We start from the raw sequence: 20,991 nt of genomic DNA on the forward strand, positions 1-20,991 counted from the left end.
GCTTGTAAAGAATTGTTAATAGTGGATTCTCTATTCTCTTAGTGTTTATTGTCAATTAATTACCCAATTAAAGATATTTCGAAACGAAATATTTTTTTAAAAATAATGTAAAATAAAAAACGAGCTATTATTTCATACATTGAACATAATTTAAAAAAAAAAACCAGCGTATCCAATACCTATTTATCTTATTCTTATCTAATTGCTTATCATATGAACTAACGAAAGTTAAAACGTTTTCAAGCAACTATTTCATGAAATGGATATTAAAATTTACGTTTGTTTTCTTCTGTCATCTGTGTTTTGCATATCAGGTAATGAAGAGTCTATACATTACGATAGAATCATAAACTGATAGGTAGACATACAGACGGACATAAATACACACTCACAGACATACAGACGGACATAAATAAACACACACAGACATACAGACGGACATAAATACACGCACATAGACATACAGACGGACATAAATACACACACAGAGGCATACAGACGGACATAAATACACACACACAGATATACAGACGGAAATAAATACACATACACAGACATACAGACGGACATTAATAAACACACACAGAGACGCGAAAACGGACATAAATACACACACATAGACACGAAGACGGACATAAATACACACGCATAGACACGCAGACGGACCTAAATACACACACATAGACACACAGACAGATAGACATATTGACAGAGACACACACACACAGTCACTTAGGCGCAAAAAGAGACAAACCAATAAAATGGAATTTGTATTGCCTTTTTTGACTCCCCAGAATCATCATTTTGTTCTCCTGATATGGAGTATCACGACCACACCCGGACGTGTCTAAAGCTGTTTGAGAGAAGAGAATACTATGTGCAGGCCAAATCTTTCTGTCAAAGAAACGTTTCGGGGGGAAAAGATAACTCCAAGAGAGGATATCTTGTGAGGATCTACGATAATACGACAGACAACTTTGTAAAAGGTAGTGTGAGGTTGGGGAAAAAAGCAGTACCACCAAATGTGAGGGTGGGGGTGAATTAAGATGAAAAGAAGATCCAACCCTCCTGGTTGTAGATTTGAAGTCACCACACACAAGTCCAATTCAAGATATGATGTTTTTTATTCCCACGTTTTCTTTAACTTGCTTTCGTCTCTGTTTGTCTTTCCAATCAAATCTTGCGATCGAAATTTCTGGCACTTCCCAGTTAGCTAGCGCGCTGAAATTTTCAGGGAAGCTTTGTTTTTTAGATAAATAAACTTCCTACTTCTATCTAACTAATCTATACTATATACTATCTACTCACACTAGCTAACTACACACGTATAACTACACCCTCTTATTCTCTTATCTCCTACCGTCTCTACCACACTATCTACCTCTATCTTTCTACATCTATCTGACAGTTCTCTTGCGTTACCTATCTCTGTCTGCCACTGATCTAACTACCGACCCACGCTTCGGTGGTCAGCTGACCGTCCCACGTGACCGGTCAGCTCAAGCATTTCTATTGGTCTGTTTAACTAACTAAGGTATAGTCTGTTTCTACCATCACAGGTAGGTAACTCCAAGTCCTTATATCTTGTAAGAATTTACGACAGTACGACAGATTATTTTGTTAAAGGTAGGTAACTTAAAAACAGGTTATCTTGTGAGAATGTATGACAGTTTGACGGACACCGTTTTAAAAGGTAGGTAACTCTAAGTCATTATTTCTTGGTGTCACCCCCCCCCCCCCCCGAGGCGTAGCGACCCTTCCCGGGAACAAACTTTTAAGTTTTCGATTTGCACACCCCCCCCCCCCTCAAACTTTCGATTTGCACCCCCTCATGTTTCCAATTTGCACCCCCCCCCTCAAACTTTCGATTTGCACCCACCCCCCCTCAAGTTTTTCTCTATATATTTTGCTATTTTTTGCCTTGGTGTCACCCCCCTAACTGATGTCACCCGCGCGTTCCGCACCCCCCCCCCCCCCTTCGCTACGCCCCTGTTTCTTGTGAGAATTTACGACTGTGTGGCAGACAACTTTTGATACGTAAAAGACCTTATGGTAGACACCTTTATTGACGGTAGGTAACTCAAAGAACGATATCGTGTGCAAAACTACGACAGTGTGACAGGTTTTTTATGCTAAAGGTAGATACTCATACACAAATTTAGATTATTGTTAGAGCTCACGAATTCTAGCTTGGTAGCCTGCTAACTTAGTAATTGAAAAGTTAGGAACAACTAAGGCGGCTTATCATAGTACTGTCAGTATCATATATTTCTATGCAGGGGTAATTAAATCAGAATCTTCTGCCAAATGCGTCTTGGGTAAGTACGGGTGAGTATAATGTGAAAAAAATTATTTCAACAATTATTTTTAATATCGAATTTTAAAAAAATAACTTATTTGTATTGTTATATTTTTTATAACATATTGATGTGTGGAATCTCGAACTGTTAGAGTAATATATAATGTGTAAATTGTGTATTTTATACATCCATAGTTATGTATTTATAAGGAATAATTATGTAGTACCCTGTTGCGTAAACTACCTTTGATTTTATATCACTTATATGTAAAAACATACTAACAAATCAACTGTAAGCCTGTGACATTTAAGTAACCTAAAACATTTGCGTCACATTTCAGGGGCCTCACAATTTAGGCGTGACACCATGACGAAAGCTCGTAAAATTTACTGTCATAATCATGTTTTATTTAGTTAAATTAATAAAAATATTAAGGAGAGGGGGTAACCCACCAATGCAAAATTGTTAGACGTGGTGGGGGTAACACTCACTAAACGCACCGGGTGATATCGAACCTTGTGATGCCACTAACCAAATACACATTTTAAAAAGTTGCTCATGATTTATTTAGATTAGTTTTTTTTTCTTTCTTATAAGTTTTCAAAGTGATCAATATGTTCCGTGAAGTTAGCTGCTTCTGTATGTTCGATACTTAGGATGGCCAAGTTACTGACCCAAAGGGCATATCAAAGGGCATATCAACAACTTGTTTCATAACATCATCATAATGGCGAGATTTGAGGCTCCAAATGTATACTACTGCCGATGCGGCTGGAGGATACCCCTTATTTTTCTTAGCCATTGATTATAGCAGCCTATAGAGTCAATCTTCATTTTTATTTATAGGCTAATTCTCTCAACAGCTTGCCCGACGATGCAACAATGCCAGTAAGAAAGGTTTGGGTTTCCGTAATGGATATTTTTTATTACATCTTCAGTAGAAAAGAAACTGGATTTTCGTTTTTTTTTTAAATGTGTAATACAAATATGAAAATTCCAATGTAAAAGTTTTAAAAAGTTAAAAAGGGAAATTGGCCCCTATTTGCCTTGGGTCCCTATGCCTTGCATACGCTAGCTTTACCTGTAGCTACGCCACTGCATCTGACTACAACTACTCTCATATTACTTTAATTCACTTAGCCTTACTTAATCTAACGTTACTAGGATTTATCTAACCTATTCTAGCCCAACCTTACCTTACCTAAACTCCAATATTAATATAGCTCATTGTATTGTTTGAGTTTTGATACCAAAACATATTATACTAAATTGTTTTTTTTAGTTAATGGGGTGAGCTAATTAAAAAAAAACACATCCAAACATAATGTAGTTTCCCTAATTTTATTTTTTTTTCGTGTAGAAAGACGATTTTTTTCTTTTCCGAATAAATGTCATAAAGACCTTTCAATATAAAGCAAGTCGATATCACCGTGAAACTTTTACTATAATTTACACTACTAAAACATAATTTTAAAAAAAAAGTATTGCTAAGATGTAAACGAACAAGACAAATCTAAACGAATAAAAGCTAGCCGAAAATTGTTTTCGTTGAGGATGTAAATTCTTAGAAGTGTGCTACTTGTCAAGCTGAAAAACATCTTAAGATGTGACATAGATACTGTTATCACCCGCTGACGATTTAAAGTGGGATAAGCGAAATCCAGCGTCGACCAACCCAGATGTTTAGACAAAATAATGTATGTCGGTCTTCGTGATGACTAACTTACATCTGTGTTTTGTTGTTCCTTGTGAGACATCTCATTTTTAGATCCTCTAAGCATCTGCACTTGCCCACAGGTAATCCATTGATACAGAAAGGTTTAAACAGTAGACCTAATTTAACAAAAAAAGTTTCAATTTACACCTTGTTAACTCCCTCCCCCCAACAAAAAAGCTTCAATTTACACATTGTGAATACCCCCTCCCCCCTCCCCCCAACAAAAAATGTTTCAATTTACACCCTGTTTACTTCTCCTACACAAACATTATAGTTCCTAATAAATACAAAATACTAGTTACCTCAAATATCAATACAACATATAGAAACAAACTACACTGATTGAACTCATAATATCATTGTTTTCATCCTGTTAGCTCTCGAGGGCTTTAATCGTTCGACTACGCCACAGAAGGGCTACCTACACCTTACAAGCTGTGTTGACAAAACTCCCATATGAACATACACACAACTAACCGGTTTAACCCATACAGTGTGTACTTATAAAGTATAAATTCTACTTTATAAGTACACATGGTATGGGTTAAAGTATATATTCTACTTTAGATGTAGGGATCCATTGGGCAGAAGAAGTCAAGTCCATGTGTGTCTTGACCTCGGTATTCTAAGGAGATGATATGGTCAGTACTATGCCCAACCGCCTTTATTTACCCAATGTAGGTCACTTACCCATCAGAGCTGGGTGGACTAAGGGGCGTCCTACAGGCCACAAGTCCAAACAGAGATTCGAACCCAAGATCTTTAGTCTTTAAGCCAAGCATTCTATGTTTTGACCACGCCGTCATACAATGCTTATTAATTAACTGTAACATTATTGTTTTAATTTAGATTATCTAAGAAGGAACGGCGTGAATACAGCTTTGATAGGACTGAACGACCGTGCGATACAAGGCGTCTTTCGATGGGACGATATTGAAGAGGTTATAACGTTTTATTTAAAATTATTACCAAGATGGAAAAACAAGTATTAGTATTTTGCTAGTAACTTTTAATGTTAGTCCCATGACCTTTTTAGATAAAGATTTAGATCTAATTCCGAAAGTGTCTTTGTTCTTTTTTTATTATGTGACATGGAACAACCAAGACAAATAACAGAGCTCATAACAAAACCTTTGTGTTGTCGGCCTTTTGGCTGTCGGTATTTTGTTTGTCAATAACTGACTATGATATTTCGCTCACTATTGACCAATAAAAATGTCAGCCTTTAGTCTACGATGAACTCTTGTCCAGATACTTATTTTGGTTTATTTTTTATGCAAAAAGCAACGCAGGTTAGTATTTAGTTTGCTGAATGTTAGCCAAAGTTAAAAAAATCGTTGTGCATGTATTTTAATGATGTCAATAATGGGTTTCCATTCCAAGACCTTAATATTATCAGCGCATACAAATTAATATTTTTCCAAACCCTAAATCTAAGGTATTACTCTATAAAAATAATTTTGTGTCGTCGACTAACTCGCCGCTTTTAAAAAATGCTGGGTACTCATTAAAACTACATAGCCGCATGTTGAATTTTCGGCGTGCAAGCTTTTGATCCCTAATTCCCATCCAGCTTTATAATGTGTGCAGTCACTAGTAGAGAAAAATTAATTAGCATACAATTATTAACCGGTGTTTTTCTTTTCTTGTTTTTGTCAGGAAGTGACGTATTTTGGATGGGCCAGAATACCTTTCACACAAAACTCTTCAATGAATAGCGTAGTTATAGAGAGCGATGGTTGGAGAGAACATAGTGGCCAGCAGGAGCGGTTTATTTGTCAAGTCGAAGCGGGTAAACACTAATTAATTAATTAAAATATAATTATACGTGTGAATAAAGTGTTAGTGTTTTTGTCAGGGAAGGCACTAGGTGGAAAGTTATCCACTTTGATAGCACAGGGTGTCACCTACTGCCCCAGTGTGTCACCCACTTCAATAGCACAGGGTGTCACCTACTGCCCCAGTGTGTCACCCACTTCAATAGCACAGGGTGTCACCTACTGCCCCAGTGTGTCACCCACTTCAATAGCACAGGGTGTCACCTACTGCCCCAGTGTGTCACCCACTTCAATAGCACAGGGTGTCACCTACTGCCCCAGTGTGTCACCCACTTCAATAGCACAGGGTGTCACCTACTGCCCCAGTGTGTCACCCACTTCAATAGCACAGACAATCTCTCACTAGATTGTTCAGGGTGAAGCTCCCATCAGTAGACCAGAGTGTCTCCCCCATTCCGACAACTATAAAATATATAATGTAAAAAACCACTTTGATTGGTGTCATCACCTTAAATAGTGTCACCATCTTGAATGGTGTAACCACATTAAATGGTGTCACGACCCAGTGTTTCTTCCAGACTTTTTTCTCCGGGGGGGGGGGGGCACTTGAAATTTTCGGGGGGGCGGTAGACTTTCTTCGGGGGGGGGGGGGCGGACACTGTTAAAAGTATATATTTTCTATAGAAATTATATAAATTTCATTTCGTTCGGGGGGGGGGGGGGGCGGTAAAAAATTTTCGGGGGGGCGAAGCCCTGTCACCACCGTCAATGGTGTCATCACTTTGAATTGTGTCACCACCTTGAATTGTGTCACCTCACTCCGCCATTCGTCGTTAGTGATTTGTGTCTGTATAACCTTGCGAATGAAGCTGTTTTGCATTATGAAACCCGTCATTTAAACAGATGGTGTGGTCTGCACTACATTATCCAACTTAGGTGAGGTAGAGGTCAGTCCTAATGGGACGTGGGTTGTTATACTGTGTTTTCTTAAGGAATAGTACAGTAGACTCACACTGTTACCGTTAATATTATACTGCGTAACGTGTATACGCACTTATATATATATATATATATATATATATATATATATATATATATATTCAGACAGTAATTAGAAATATTTATTTATGCCTTTATGTGGAGCTGGACACTACCCCTCCCCCCTCCACCCCGCCTACACCACAACACACACCCCCCTGTCAATTACCTCCTGCCAGTTTATGATACGTTAAGATTGGGATAAGGTTGGGTAATGTCGGGGTTGGGGGGTGGATTCTTTCCGGGAGAGTTGGCGTAATATTGACGAGATGGTAATCTCTTAAACCCCTGCTATACCTAGCTAACTTTCTGTTTTATATTTATTTGACATAAAGATTTACCCGAAGCCAAAATGACGTGTCCACCTGCCCAAATTAGTGACTTAGACCACCAAATTGCTTGCGTCGTCAACTTGCGGGACCCATCTATATTTAGAAGTTCATCTTTGACCAAAGATAACGAGTTTGTAGCCCGCTGTGGGCCGTCAAGCTGCACATCCACCCTGCAGTATGATGCTGTGGTCAGGAGTGGGACCACAACAGTCGCGATACCTATCGTCAGTCGAGACCATGAGGGCAACTGGACATGTGCCATTCAGTTTGACGGGAGCAGTTATGTTGCGAGAGATTCGTGCCTTTTGCAAGTATTAGGTGAGTTATAGGTGTAGTGATATCATGTATGTAGTGGGAAAGTATTGTGTAATGACATCTTGTAGGTACTGGGTGAGTTATGTGTAATGACATGTAATGAGTAAGTTATGTGTAATGACATGTAGTGGGTGAGTTATGTGTAATGACATCTTGTAAATACTGGGTGAGTTATGTGTAATGACATGTACTGGGTGAGTTATGTGTAATGACATGTACGAGATGAGTTATGTGTAATGACATGTACTGGGTGAGTTATGTGTAATAACATGTACTGAGTAAGTTAAGTGTAATGACATGTACTGGGTGAGTTACGTGTAATGACATGTACTGGGTGAGTTATGTGTAATGACATGTACTGGGTGAGTTATGTGTAATGACATGTTGTAAGTACTGTATAAGTTATGAGTAATGACATCTTGTTAGTACAGTGCGAGTTATGTGTAATGATTTGCGGGGGGGGGGGGGGGGGCTATTAAATAATTTTTTTTAAGAACAATTAATTTAATTTTATATTTGTGCATTTTTTCCTTGATGTTTGGTTTGTAAAAACATTCTAAAGCTGCAGTAGGGCCTATTATTATCTTTGTTTTTACTTTTTACATTCACTATACCATACTCTTCAGTAAACATTTAAATACACTACACAAACTCTAGCGTAAAATACGGGCTATTTTTACAAGCTTTTATTTAACTCACTTCCTCGTCAGCCTGTCGTCAGTCTAGTTCGAAACGCAGGAGTGAAAATTCGGAAACTTCTACTTGACCGATACGATTCACATTTGACACGTGGGTCAAGACATGAAGACAATGCAATCTGAAATTAAGTTTGACTTAATTGGATGTCTAATTATTTTTTTATGAATTAATTAAAATTTGGACCGAATTAGTAGGCATGTCTATCCAACCACACCACACGCGTCATCACGTTCAATAGCTGCGCCATCACGGTACGTTCAATAGCTGCGCCATCACGTTCAGTAGGCAAGCAATGGTATTTAGTCATGTAACTTAATTGTAAATAAAACATGTAAAGTACTGAAAAAATTCATAAAAAACGTTATAATAACAAGCTTTTATGTACTAATGCACTAAAAAGTAGAAAATAAATTATAGACTACTATTTAAATTGAATTTAGACCGTTGATCGTGACCTTGACCTCGCCGACAGACCAGACGTTTTGGGTATAGTTGATCGTCACATTGTACCTGGATGCTTCGAAGTAATTTATACCTGTGGAATCAGTTTTAATAGATGTATGTATAAGAAAAACAATTAGATAATTTGCAACGAAGAAACAAAAATGTTCTGTTTACAACGATTGCTGCTTGTAACTATAGTCTACTCTTGATGTCAAACTAATTTACTTCGTGTATTCATTAACACCTCTTAGGGAAAAATATATTTGGTGGTGTGTTTGGAGGAAATTTTAAATTCAAATAGAATGGCCCCGGAGTATAGAAATAAAACACAAATACTGAGCTGCTTTACTTAATTAAAATTCCGACAATTCACGAAAATTAGGTTTTTACTAAGCTGTTGAATTTTTAAAATGATCCCTACTTTATTTAAATAAAATAAATAAATAGATAAATTATATATATATATGATGGCGCGGCTATTGAACGTGATGACGAGTGTGGTGTGGTTGGATAGACATGCCTCCTAATTCGGTCCAAATTTTAATTAATTGATTAAAAATTAATTACGCATCCAATTAAGTCAAATTTAATTTCAGATTGCATTGTCTTCATATCTTGTACTTTTTCTACTTTGAATTTTTCAAAAGCCTATAACTTGAATACTATTTCAGATAGATAAATGAAATTTCAAACGTTAGTAAAAGATGCTATTTTCTACCTCATGTCAAATTTTAAGTAATTTCCGTTGACCGGAAGTAGTGATTTACGCTATTTCCAATTTTTCCAAAAAAGGCATGTAAATTTATAAAGTACTAATAATATTGCTCACTATTATGCACATTTTGTTTTGGCGTTCGCTTGGTGCACAATTCTTTTTCTATGAGATTCTATTCTATTTTAAAAGTTAAGTAATTAAAAATCATGTCTATATTCCAAGTTATATAAGAATATTCGAGAAAGTTTAGGGGAGATCACTCCCGGTTTATTTAGTGTTGTGTGTGTCGGACCACATTTGTGTTTATTTGGGTTTGTTATGATTCTTTTGATTTTTATTGGGTGTAGCGAGATTTCTAGGGGTTTTTTCCCCAATTTTTGCCCGCTGGTCCGCTATCACATTTCCTTGTATCTGGAAGTGGCTTGGGATCCACTGCAGCACAATCATGATGCAGGTATTTTTTAGCCTTTCAAGGGCTGTCCTGAGTGATTGAGTATAGGATTCTGGTTTTTTCTGGGACGGCAAGACAGATTAAGCATCTGTAAGAAAGACTGACTATTTGGAGATTCAGAGTGTTCTGACAGGAGGTTTGCTGCATGCTCTAAAGCTTTTTTCTCTGCTCTAAAATTGTCGGATAGGCTGCCTGTTGCTATTTACTTTTCTAAGCTTTCACCGTTTGGCCATTCAATAAGGGCTCCAGCCCCAACATTTGTGAGCCATCTGTGAGTACTCTAATCCAGGAATTCCTGTGGTACTGATCCTTTATGTGCTTATATGTAATTTTCTTTAGTTTTTCTTGATCGTAGTCAGATTTTTTTCTATAGTATCTATTAAGTCACTGACGGTTAAAGTATGGTGAGAGATCCACTGCGGGGAGAGGTTTAGAGTTTTGATTTTTTGATTTTTTGATTTTTTCTGGAATGATGTTTTCTTTTTCATATTTCTTTTTTAGATTTTTGTTTCTTCGATAAAACTTGTTCTTTGAAGTCTCTTTGATGAACTGGGCTTCTGGAGTTTGTGTTTAAGATTATGGGTTTCAGTGCCTCTAGCTTTGTGTATTGAGTGAGGATTTTTTATTCTCTTCTTACTTCTATTGAGCTCAGTGCGGCTATTTCGTCTATTGCTTTTATAGGCGTTGTTTTCATAGCTCCTGTCATTATTCTCAAACCAATGTTCTGAACTTTGTCAATTTTGCTGATATTTGTTTTTGCTGCTGAGCCCCAAGCCGAAGCACAATATTATAACGTAGGTCTCACATAGCTGGTGTAGGTTTTTTTCAGGATGTGATGATTTGCTCCCCAGTCTGTTCCTGCCAGTTTCCTCATTAGATTAAGTCTTTTAATCCCATTACTTTGTGTGTTTTCTATTTGTTTCTCCAGGTAAGTCGAGTGTCAAAAGTGACTCCTCGGTATTTGGAGAGGTCATTTTTTTCTAGCACTTGGTTTTCTAGGGTTAATTTCATTGCTTGATGTTTAGTTGATAGGGTGAAGATTGAATAGGTTGTTTTCTTGGTATTAATATATAAGCTCCAGTTTTGGTCCATTTGCTGACTTTGTCAAGTGTTTCCTGAAGACAAAATTTTGAAGTACCAATATATTCCTCTGAGCTGATTAATCAAAGGTCGTCTGCAAACATGCTACTTTTTACTCTCCTTGTGACGTTTTCGTTTAAGTCATTTATATAAATGAGAAAAAGTAGGAGACAAGACTCCTCCTTGAGGGACTCCATTTTTTATAATTTCAGTATGACTTATTTTTCCTTGCATGGAGACTGATGCTTTTCGGCTGTTTAATTATCATTTAATCCAATTTAGCACGTTTTGAGATACTTGATGGTTTATTAGCTTTAGAATTAAACCTTGCTCCCAGACCTTGTCAAACGCTTTTTCCAAGTCGACCCACACTATTGAGGTTGGTTTTTTAGTTGTAAGCCATCTTCTATTTCCTGAGAAATGAAGGTGAATTGGTCATCAATAAATCTGCACTTCCTGAAGCCTGCCTGTTCGTCTGCTAGTAGATTGTTCGATTCGAGAAACCAGGTCAGCCTGTTGTTTACTACCCTTTCCAACAGTTTACAGACGCAGCTAGTTAAACTTATTGGGCGATAGCTATCGACTTTGTAGTTCTTGTCAGATTCTTGCGATTCTCTCAACTTCAACGTGAGCGATCACATGCTTTTATTTGATTGCATTACATGTTGCCTGGATCCAGTAGATGAAATAAACATCTTTATCTGATCACTAAAATAGAATACGTTCAGAGCAGCTAAGTAGAAGGTGATACTCCTTGGCCGAAATTTTAAGAGCAAAGAAAAATATTACACTGCTTTCTATATATAAAATTAGGTAAAACCTTAGTTTAGCGTCGTAAATTCGGCCAAAAATAGTAATATAGTATTTTCTTTAAATATAAGTATATTTTCGTATATTTTATTAAAATATTATAGATAATTGAATAATAGATCATCATTTTTGGCTTAATTTAAATTAAATGTTTCGAGATAGTAAATTTGCTATTAAAAACATCAACCATCTTATGAAAATATTATTTAGAGTTGCTTTCCTTTCGGTTCTATTCTTATAAAAATGTATTGATGTGTATCTAAATATGATTGTCTTTTTTTAAATAGGACTACAGAGCATATTTTTTTTTTAATTTTTCCCTTTAAAAACGGATTTACTGACAAACAATAACATTCTTTCTAGAAGTATTGTGAGATGCAACTTGTATCCTTTTTTTAAAATCCGTTTCTTTATCGTACTAATCTCTATTACTACACAGTTTGAGTTTTTTCTTATTGTTTGGATTTTTGCTATCTTCATTTCAAGTTTTAGTGTTTCTTTTCTTTATATAGTAATTAAGTCTTATATTATGTCACTAGGCATGCTGCCCAGCTTCGCTTAGGCTTTCAAAAACATTGAGAACTTGAATGCTTAATTAATTCGCCCGAGGGTCGGTCTACGACCTCAGGAGTTATGAAGAGGTTCATACGTGGCCAATTTTTTTTTCGATGTAAAGCTTGTATAAGGCGCCGGTCAGTCGATGTCTGTGTTGACCCCCTCATCGTAGACCTTTAGGCCAACCGGCACCGGCCCCCTAGTTCTGTCGCCCCAAGGCAAGATCCTGCCAAATTTGAATACGCGAATATGCCTATTTTTTTCAAATTATTTTTTTCCCAAAATTAGCCAGTTTCATTGCTAAACAAATAAACCGGTAGTGATCTCCCCTAAACTTTCTCGAATATTCTTATATAAAACAACAGGGGATGGTAACTGGGGATATAGTTATGATTTTTAATCCATTTTAAATACTTAAACTTTTAAAAATAGAATAGAATCTCATAAAAAAAACATTGCGCACCAAGCAAACGCCGAATAAAAACGCGTATAATAGTGCGCAATATTATTAGTACTTTAAAAATTTACATTAGTTTTTTGAGAAATCGGAAGTAGCGTAAATTACTACTTCCAGTCAACGGAAATTACTCAAAATTTAACAGAAGGTAGAGAATAAGATCTTTTACTTACATGTGAAATTTCATTTATCTATCTGAAATAGTACTCAAGTTATAGGCTTTTGAAAAATTCAAAGTAGGAAAAGTACCACTTCCGGTTATCGGAAATCGCTCAAAAGTTGATACGGATCTACGATTTTGATAAAATACTTATATATGAAATTTCATCAACCTAGCTGTAACGGTACTCAAGTTATCGTGTTTACACACGGACAGACAGACAGACAGACAGACACACACACACACAGACATACGGACAAGATTGCAAAATTATGTTTTTCCGTATCAGTGAGGTGTAAAACGTCGAGATTTGTAAAAATCTCGATTTTTTTTTTTTGCACGATTACAATACTTTCTCTATACTACGTATATACGAGAAAGTAACAAAGATTTCTATAAAATATTTAAGTCCTGAAAAAGTTTATTATAGAAATTTATTTTTGGAATAGATTCTACAGTAGATAGAGTCTAAATCTAGATCTAGAATAGATCTTAGCAACATAGCGTCTACGTCTAGTTTTTGCGTAGATTTAGATCTAGTCTAGATCTAGATCTAGAATCTCTAGATCTAGAATTCAAATAGATAAAAAATGTGTTTAAGTTTAGGCCGAGAAAATCGTATTGTATACATTTCATAGCGTACATAGCTCTAAATCATATTTGAATGAAATAGTTCATTTCTTTTTATTCTAAACTCGGAAGATGACGTCATCAGTTTCGTGCTCTTTTTTTAGTGTAAACAATAAGCGACGTCATTGTTAAATGCGTTCTTGCCCCAACAAGTTTAAACATTTTTCCGGTTGCATAATTAAAATTGTTTCTCTACATTCGAATACGCCTTTATTTTTTTATTTTTCTTCTTTAAATAAAATTGTGGTTATACATTTAAAACATCTAACATATTATTTTCAAGAAAAGTCCGTATAAAGTTCTTCATATATCGCTACAGTTTCTGATGTGATGTCCGGCGAAAATATTTTGCGGACAGACAGAGAGAGAGAGAGAGAGAGAGAGAGAGAGAGAGAGAGAGAGAGAGAGAGAAGTGCGCACACATGGCCCATTATATATTAGGATTATTTTTTTTTCACCTCTCTTCACCTTAGTTAAACTAAAACCTCTATCATATTTTCGTTGTCTATGTTATAAAAAGTCGATATGTTTCGCTTTGGGGGTCATCTATAAATTACGTCATGCTTTTTTGACGATTTGATTTTCACTCCCCCCCCCCCCTCAAGCACCCCTTCGTCACACATCGTCACAAAAACCAGACGCCACAATTAGCCTACACCCCCCACCCCCCCCCCCTCAATATAGGGGTTGAATTTTCCGAAAAACTTCGATATTTGTCCAAATCTTGTCTGAACTTATACAGAAACCAACAGTAAAAAAAAGTCATATATAAGTGGTTGTATGTACTTTTATTTATACACAAAGACAAAAATATACTAACACACACAGACACATAGGCACATACACAAGCCGATGTATATTTTTGTCAATTTATAAAGCATATATAATGCATATATGACTAAATTTAATATTAATCAGACAATAAATACAATTAAAATATTAAGCAAACATTTTGTATTTACTTTAGAAAGACCTCAGTGTCCTACGAACCTTAGTATTATAGCAGAGGGAAAGAGTTTCCTCCTATCATGGATGGATGGAGATGATGGGGGAGCAAAACAAACTTTTGTCGTTCTACAAGCCGCATCAAATAAAGAATTCACTGAAGTTGGACAAATCAATGACACACTGGGCAATACGACAACATACAAGGTGGCAGGACTGGAACCAAACACAGCGTACATATTCTCTGTCAATGTCTATAACGACATAGGAACCACAGACTGTTCTCATATCACGGTCTCTGGAAGAACATCTGCTACTGAAGGTATGTATCTGTTTTTCACGGCCAAACTTTTTTTTACATTCACCGCTTTAACTGCGTGTATATGTGTGTGTCCCCCCCCCCCCCTATTTCCCGAAAGACGAGCTTAGGTATTGAAACTAGCGTCTGACGCAGAGGCGTAGCGACCCTTCCCGGCGCCCGGGGACAAAACTTTCGATTTGCACCCCCCCCCCCCTCGAACTTTTCATTTGCACCCCCCCCCTCAAACTTTCAATTTGGCGCCCCCCCCTAAGGTCGGCGCCCGGGGACATGTGTCGTCGTCCCCGCCCCCCCCCCCCCCCTCGTTACGCCTCTGGTCTGACGCGTCAGGTAGTACTTCCATTCAGGTTAGTGAGACTCAATCACCTGAATAGAAAAGGCTGATTAGGACCGACCCTCCCATAAATGTATTACCGTTTACTTTACAGTCACATTAATTCGATTTCTTTGCCGTTGTGGCTTTTTGCTTTGTTGGCAGTACACTCGCCGGTGACTGTCGTTTTGTATTAAGTTTTTTTTATATTAAGTTTTTAACTTTCCTTGATGGGAGCAAGCGAGGATTTTATAGGATAATTACAAATATATATGCTGACAACATAAACTGCTAACTATAAAGAAAACAACATTCGTAGTGATTTGTTTGATGATTTAAAAATGTTGGTCTAACCACTTTAAAAGATTATTATAGATAGAAGTGTGGATGATTCTAATGTAAATTTGCACTTGTGTATGGAGTGAAAAGTGAGCTACAATTTGCTAAGTACCAGAGGACCTTTTATAGTGTAAAATAAAACCATGAAATTATTTTACTATGCCTGTCTAATCCGGAAATACTCATAAGGTATTATTATGATAATAACATCTGATATTTTATTGCTTTGACGCTCTGTCAATTATTGTGTTATAGCTGTCCAAACAGATACAGATGCAACTATCATCATAATTGTTGCTGGTTGTGTAATACTGATTGTAGTTGGAGTTGTTATATGCTTTCTTGTGAGAACCAAATTCAAAAATAAGAGCGGTAAGAATTTTTCATTAGAATATCTTTTAATGCAAACGTGTTTGTTACCAATCCATTTTTAATAAAACCATTCAGAAAATACAAAAGTACTTTTAAAAAGTAGAGATACTTGTATATAAAACATATCCTAGAACATAACTTATTACATTTAATAACTATAATAATATATTTTTGTAAAATATAATTATAAGAAGTAAAACTAAAACTTTAAACTGAGTATAAATGTAAATCTTTGGTAATAAAACTAATATTAGATAGTTTTTATATTAATGGTCTGCTCTTAAAACGTAGGTATGTTATCGAGATTTATCAATAGTAATACTGGGGATTCATTACTAATCGTAAAAACATATCTTATCGTGAGATTGATGCAAATAATTAAAAATTAAAAAAAACATTTAATGTTAATTTTAGAAGCAGCCTGCCTTGTTTGTCAGCACACAACTGAACCGAAGACAACAGAAGTAACAGAGATGACAGATCAGTTACGCACTTTGACACTTCCGACTGACGACGACGGATACTTGATGGCAGCAGAGGCTAGGCAAAATTTGGTTTCACAAACACAGTCAGGTCTAGTGCCTCAGTTAGTAGCTAGAGACAACACGGCAGCAGAACTTCACAGACGTCAGTCGAGCCAAATCTCAATACAAGCACCAACAAACCAGGCGAACGAAAACCCTTACGATATGGTAGAAGATGACCAAAGAGCAATACAAGCACCAAGAAATCAAGCGAACGAAAAGCATTACGATATGATAGAAGATGAACTTCCAGAATTTGTAAACAATTCTAATTTTTGTGACGCCCATCATCAAGAGCTACATCAGGGTACGTCACCTAAGCACGTAGCACCATTTCAAGACAGCGACACGACAAACTATGGTAACATTAGCTCTGGCAATGTGAAAACCATAATGGACTACACATCGTTATATGAGACTCCTGATAACAACACCTATAACAACGGAGAACACCAGTATGCCGTATTTAAATTAAAATAAAATAATGTAAATTTTCTGAGGACTTGATATTAGACTTCAGATATATACATTGTTCCTTGTAAAGAATTTGTCTTTTTAAGATCATGAGTTTGAATTTTAATACACAGCTCGTTAGTCTTCATTATGTACATGTGACATGATGGATTTTATTATTTTTTGCTTAATGCTTTTTTACCCTATTATTTACTACATTAAAATGTTTTAACACATGCTTAGACTGCCCACACATTGTTATATGTTTACTTATTTTTTCTTTTTTTTTTACATGTTTTGATAGAAATAGCATCTGCTATACTTGTACTGGCATCTAAATTCAATAGTTATGAATCGATCACACCTTAGTAATCAGCTGACAATTGCTTATATAAACGACAGCGGTCAACGAGTAACTAAGTGTGTCGTAGAGTGCATGCAAACAAAATAGTATTAGTGGTTATTACTTAGCTATGGCATCTTTCGTTACCACGCAGAAAAGGTATAGGACAATAGTTTCTGATGAATTTATGTTTATAAAATTTATAAGAGAAGCAGCAGGCAAATGGTTTGGAAATGTGAAGTTAGAACATTTCGAGCAAGAGTTTACACAATACATGATTACATAGTATTTGAGAGGTGTGATCATAACGATGTACCTGCCTTCATAGAAACGTAAGCGTTATTTTTGAGTTGATGAAGCAATACAAACAATAGTTTTACGTTACGAACCAGAACACCCATTCTTGCTTGCATTATTGTGAAGTATAGCATTTATTTTCTACTTTTTAGTTCAATCAGAAAACGTGGGTTTTTTTTTTTTAACTTTTTTAATGATTATTATTTAAAATTAAAAACAATAGTTGAATTTATTTTTAAATTACCTCCCTTGGAAAATTACAAATCAGTTTAATTAGTTGTTTCGCCCCTTTTATTATTGAAGTGTATCCACTTTTTCTAGGAATCTAAAAGAATATGATATTTGACATTGATCCGTTTAATATGTTTTTGCAATTTGCGTGTATTTAATATTTTCTTTACGTTATGCAAAAGAGTTAAATTAGTGGCAACTATAGAATAAATTTAAGTTGTTATATAAACAAACCCTATTCTATTACATAAAATAAGACAATGTGATGCACTGAAAAGCACTGCAGGGTGCAAAGTTTACTTTTATAGTTCCAAAATCTATAGCGATGACACGTGGTAGGAAGGAAGGAAGAACTGACACACTAGCAGCCCACTTATATTATAGATTAAAGATATTGATAAATATAGTTTTTTTTTTGTTCAAAGGCTGCATCCCTTTCAGAGCTATTTTAAACTTCGGCGTGAACATTTTCATGTGTCTTGTCGATGAAGTGTCATTAAAATACTAATGACAGTTGATCTGAAGTTTGTATTACAGAATTTTTTCTTACGGAATAAATATGTAACTGTAGAACGTAAAAGTTCAACTAGTATGTAAAGCTCGAACAGAGGAGAGAGGAGACGCATGCCAGAATAAAACTAATGTTTCCTAACCTCATCAATTATTTCTTATTGTTTAAGTGTCCATCGCTACTATGCTATTTATAAAATTAAAAAGAACCACTTGACTGTAAATACTACTTATGTCTGTCCTTTTATATTATTACAAACCTCTGAATACAAGGGAATCGGAATCAGGGGCAAAACTACAGTGCCGCCAGACACCGCAATGGGGGGGGGGGGGGGCAGGCCGTTTAGGGGCCCACAGACACCATAATATAGTTTTATGGAAAAAAATAATTTTCTTGCATATTTGACTTGATGGTTGTTTTGTGATTCTTTTTTAATTAATATATCATCTGCTTATACATAATAGGGTCTACCATTAGCTGTAGCAATTCACAAACGATGATCTAGTGTGGGGTCAATACAGTGTATTAGAGTTTGGGCTTGATATTATAATTATATTCCGTCAAACTTGCACATGAAAGAAGCTAGCGCAGTTGTTGTTTTTCTACAATTAAAGAATGTAGTATGTAGCCTACCATATCTTGAGTTGATCAAACATGGAATTCACGTATTTTGTGCCACAGCACGAGACTACTATTAAATCATGGAATTCACGTAGGCTATTTTTGTGCCACACGTAACAGCGCGAGGTTACTTACAGGCATGTTGACAATTTCCGTTTGTGCTGATCAAATCCACACTTTTAGTTTTGACGGTGGGCTACTTGGATATAAAAAAAAATGTGTATAGGTGGTGTTCACGACACATTCTCCCACGATTCAACCACATATTTCCCCTCCTTACACATTTAAAGTGTTTTCAATAAAAAATATATATGAAAAACTAGATCTTACATCAGGAATGTAGATGTTTAAATGACATATTATGATATAAAATGACAGATCTGTTCTCTCCTTGGCACTAAGTTAGAGTATCATATAATGCAGTCATTTTACTGACCCATGTAATGAATGAATCATGCAGGTTTAACACAGATTTCACTTGACCTAACATATTTAATTCCTCTTAAAACTATTTGTGGAACTCCAGTTTTTAGGATAATAAATTTTCTGAAAGAACGACAGGCATTCAGACTGAAGTGGGTTGGAGCTCTGAGAAATGCAAAGATCAAAGGTAAAATGTAAGATAAATGTTTACTTCTGGCTAGCCATGAATCTGATTTGTTCCAATCAATTTTAATCCCAGTCGTAGTCGTGAATCAAGCTTGATTTTTTCCAATTAATCTTAACGCTATATTCCAATTAATTTTAACGCTATATTTAAAACAATTATTTTTTTCTCTGCTAGTTATGATGATCTATGGACCTGCAGACCCCGTGAACCCATCAGAATTTGCACAGGTTTTTAGGTAAGTTTTTAAAAATTCTTATTTAGGGGGAGGTTGGGAGAGATAACTTAATCTTAGTTTACGTCCAATAAACAGGGGCGGAACTACAGTACCGCCAGACCCCGCAATGCGGGGGGGCCCACGCCATTTAGGAGCCCACAGCCGACCATACTCAATTTTTTATAGTTAAAAAAAATAATTTTCTTGCATTTTTGACTTGATGGTTGTTTTGTAAAAAAGATTACTGTAGCTGCGGTTGGATTATCTTTATTCTATAGACACCACCCCACGCTCTTGTATATTCTCTTTCCTTTTGTTTTTAAACCATTGTGAAAGCCGTCCTCTTTCTCCTACAATCAAACTTATCAAAGATAAGCAAACGTTCAAACCACTTCCATGACTTATTTCCCTTTTTTAAATAGTCAAATAGGGGTGCTCATAAGCTCCTTTTAATAGATTTGTGCAAATTAAAAAGCAATTATTTCTCTGAATTATTATTGTTTTATAAAGTACTTAAAGAATGACGCTGTATAAAAAGGAAATGTATTTAAAATTAATAATAAAAATTTAAAAAAATCATAAAAATAAACATAACACGAGACACCATTACTTATACAAAGCTTTCATGGTTTATATTCTTTTGACCGACTAGAGGTAATGAGGTCTTATACCTGAAATAAAATAAAACTGATTTTCACACTAATTCACATACACACATGACATGTTGTTGTAAATTGATTTAACTAAAATTTAAAAAAAATTAAAACTCGAACAGGCCTGCAATGAGTATCCTATGTTCGTATTTTGTGTTTGTGTATGTATTGTATATATATATATATATATATATATATATATATATATATATATGGGGGGCCTAAAAAAAAAAACTGCGGGGTGGCCCTTTTTTTCTAGTTCCGCCACTGCCAATAACGTGTCTAAAAAATGACAAGCAACTTAACTGAAAATAATAAAACGGAACATGGATTAAAACATGTTTCTAGCTGTTAGATTCTTTACTAAGGTAATGCCTTCCATTCCATTTGGTTCCTCTTCTAGAACTACAGTCCCAGATCAGACACTGAAGGTTCTTTCACCACAAGTTGGGCATTACCCACAGTGGGAAGACCCAAATGCTGTCAGCAATGTTTTAATTCAATTTATTAAGAACTTGCCCACTCCTTAAATAGCTGATTGTTTGATGAATACACATCTTTGAAGTAGAAAAAAAACTAACAAAAACAAATGTATTTAGGTAATGTCTTTATTAGATAAAATGTGTATCAAACAAAATTTATTTTTTTAAGTTTTAGCTTAGATTGAGTTGTGTTCACAACTAATTAAATCTCTAAGTTTACTGCATCATTAGGTCAGTATAAAATGTTGCATATGTAAATAACTAAATGAAGTAGTTTAATTGT

The 20,991-nt window shown here is 35.6% G+C and overlaps 1 protein-coding gene and 1 long non-coding RNA gene across 2 annotated transcripts; both read left to right on the forward strand.

The window, feature by feature from the left end:
* The first annotated feature begins 241 nt into the window (after positions 1–241).
* On the forward strand, positions 242–16,993 carry LOC131927952 (uncharacterized). The gene is made up of 8 exons (XM_059283833.1): positions 242–314; positions 795–986; positions 4,867–4,958; positions 5,677–5,809; positions 7,169–7,483; positions 14,449–14,748; positions 15,653–15,769; positions 16,184–16,993. The coding sequence occupies exons 1-8, from the start codon at positions 260–262 to the stop codon at positions 16,771–16,773; spliced, it is 1,794 nt and encodes a 597-aa protein (XP_059139816.1). The 5' UTR covers positions 242–259; the 3' UTR covers positions 16,774–16,993.
* A 2,282-nt stretch (positions 16,994–19,275) lies between these two features.
* LOC131927950 (uncharacterized) lies at positions 19,276–20,772 on the forward strand. The gene is made up of 3 exons (XR_009383721.1): positions 19,276–19,359; positions 19,534–19,594; positions 20,630–20,772. It is a non-coding gene; the product is annotated as an uncharacterized LOC131927950 (long non-coding RNA).
* Positions 20,773–20,991: the final 219 nt, after the last annotated feature.

This window comes from Physella acuta, unplaced genomic scaffold (genome assembly GCF_028476545.2).
Source record: "Physella acuta isolate Inbredline_101_S28 unplaced genomic scaffold, ASM2847654v3 ptg001450l, whole genome shotgun sequence".
NCBI lineage: Eukaryota > Metazoa > Mollusca > Gastropoda > Physidae > Physella > Physella acuta.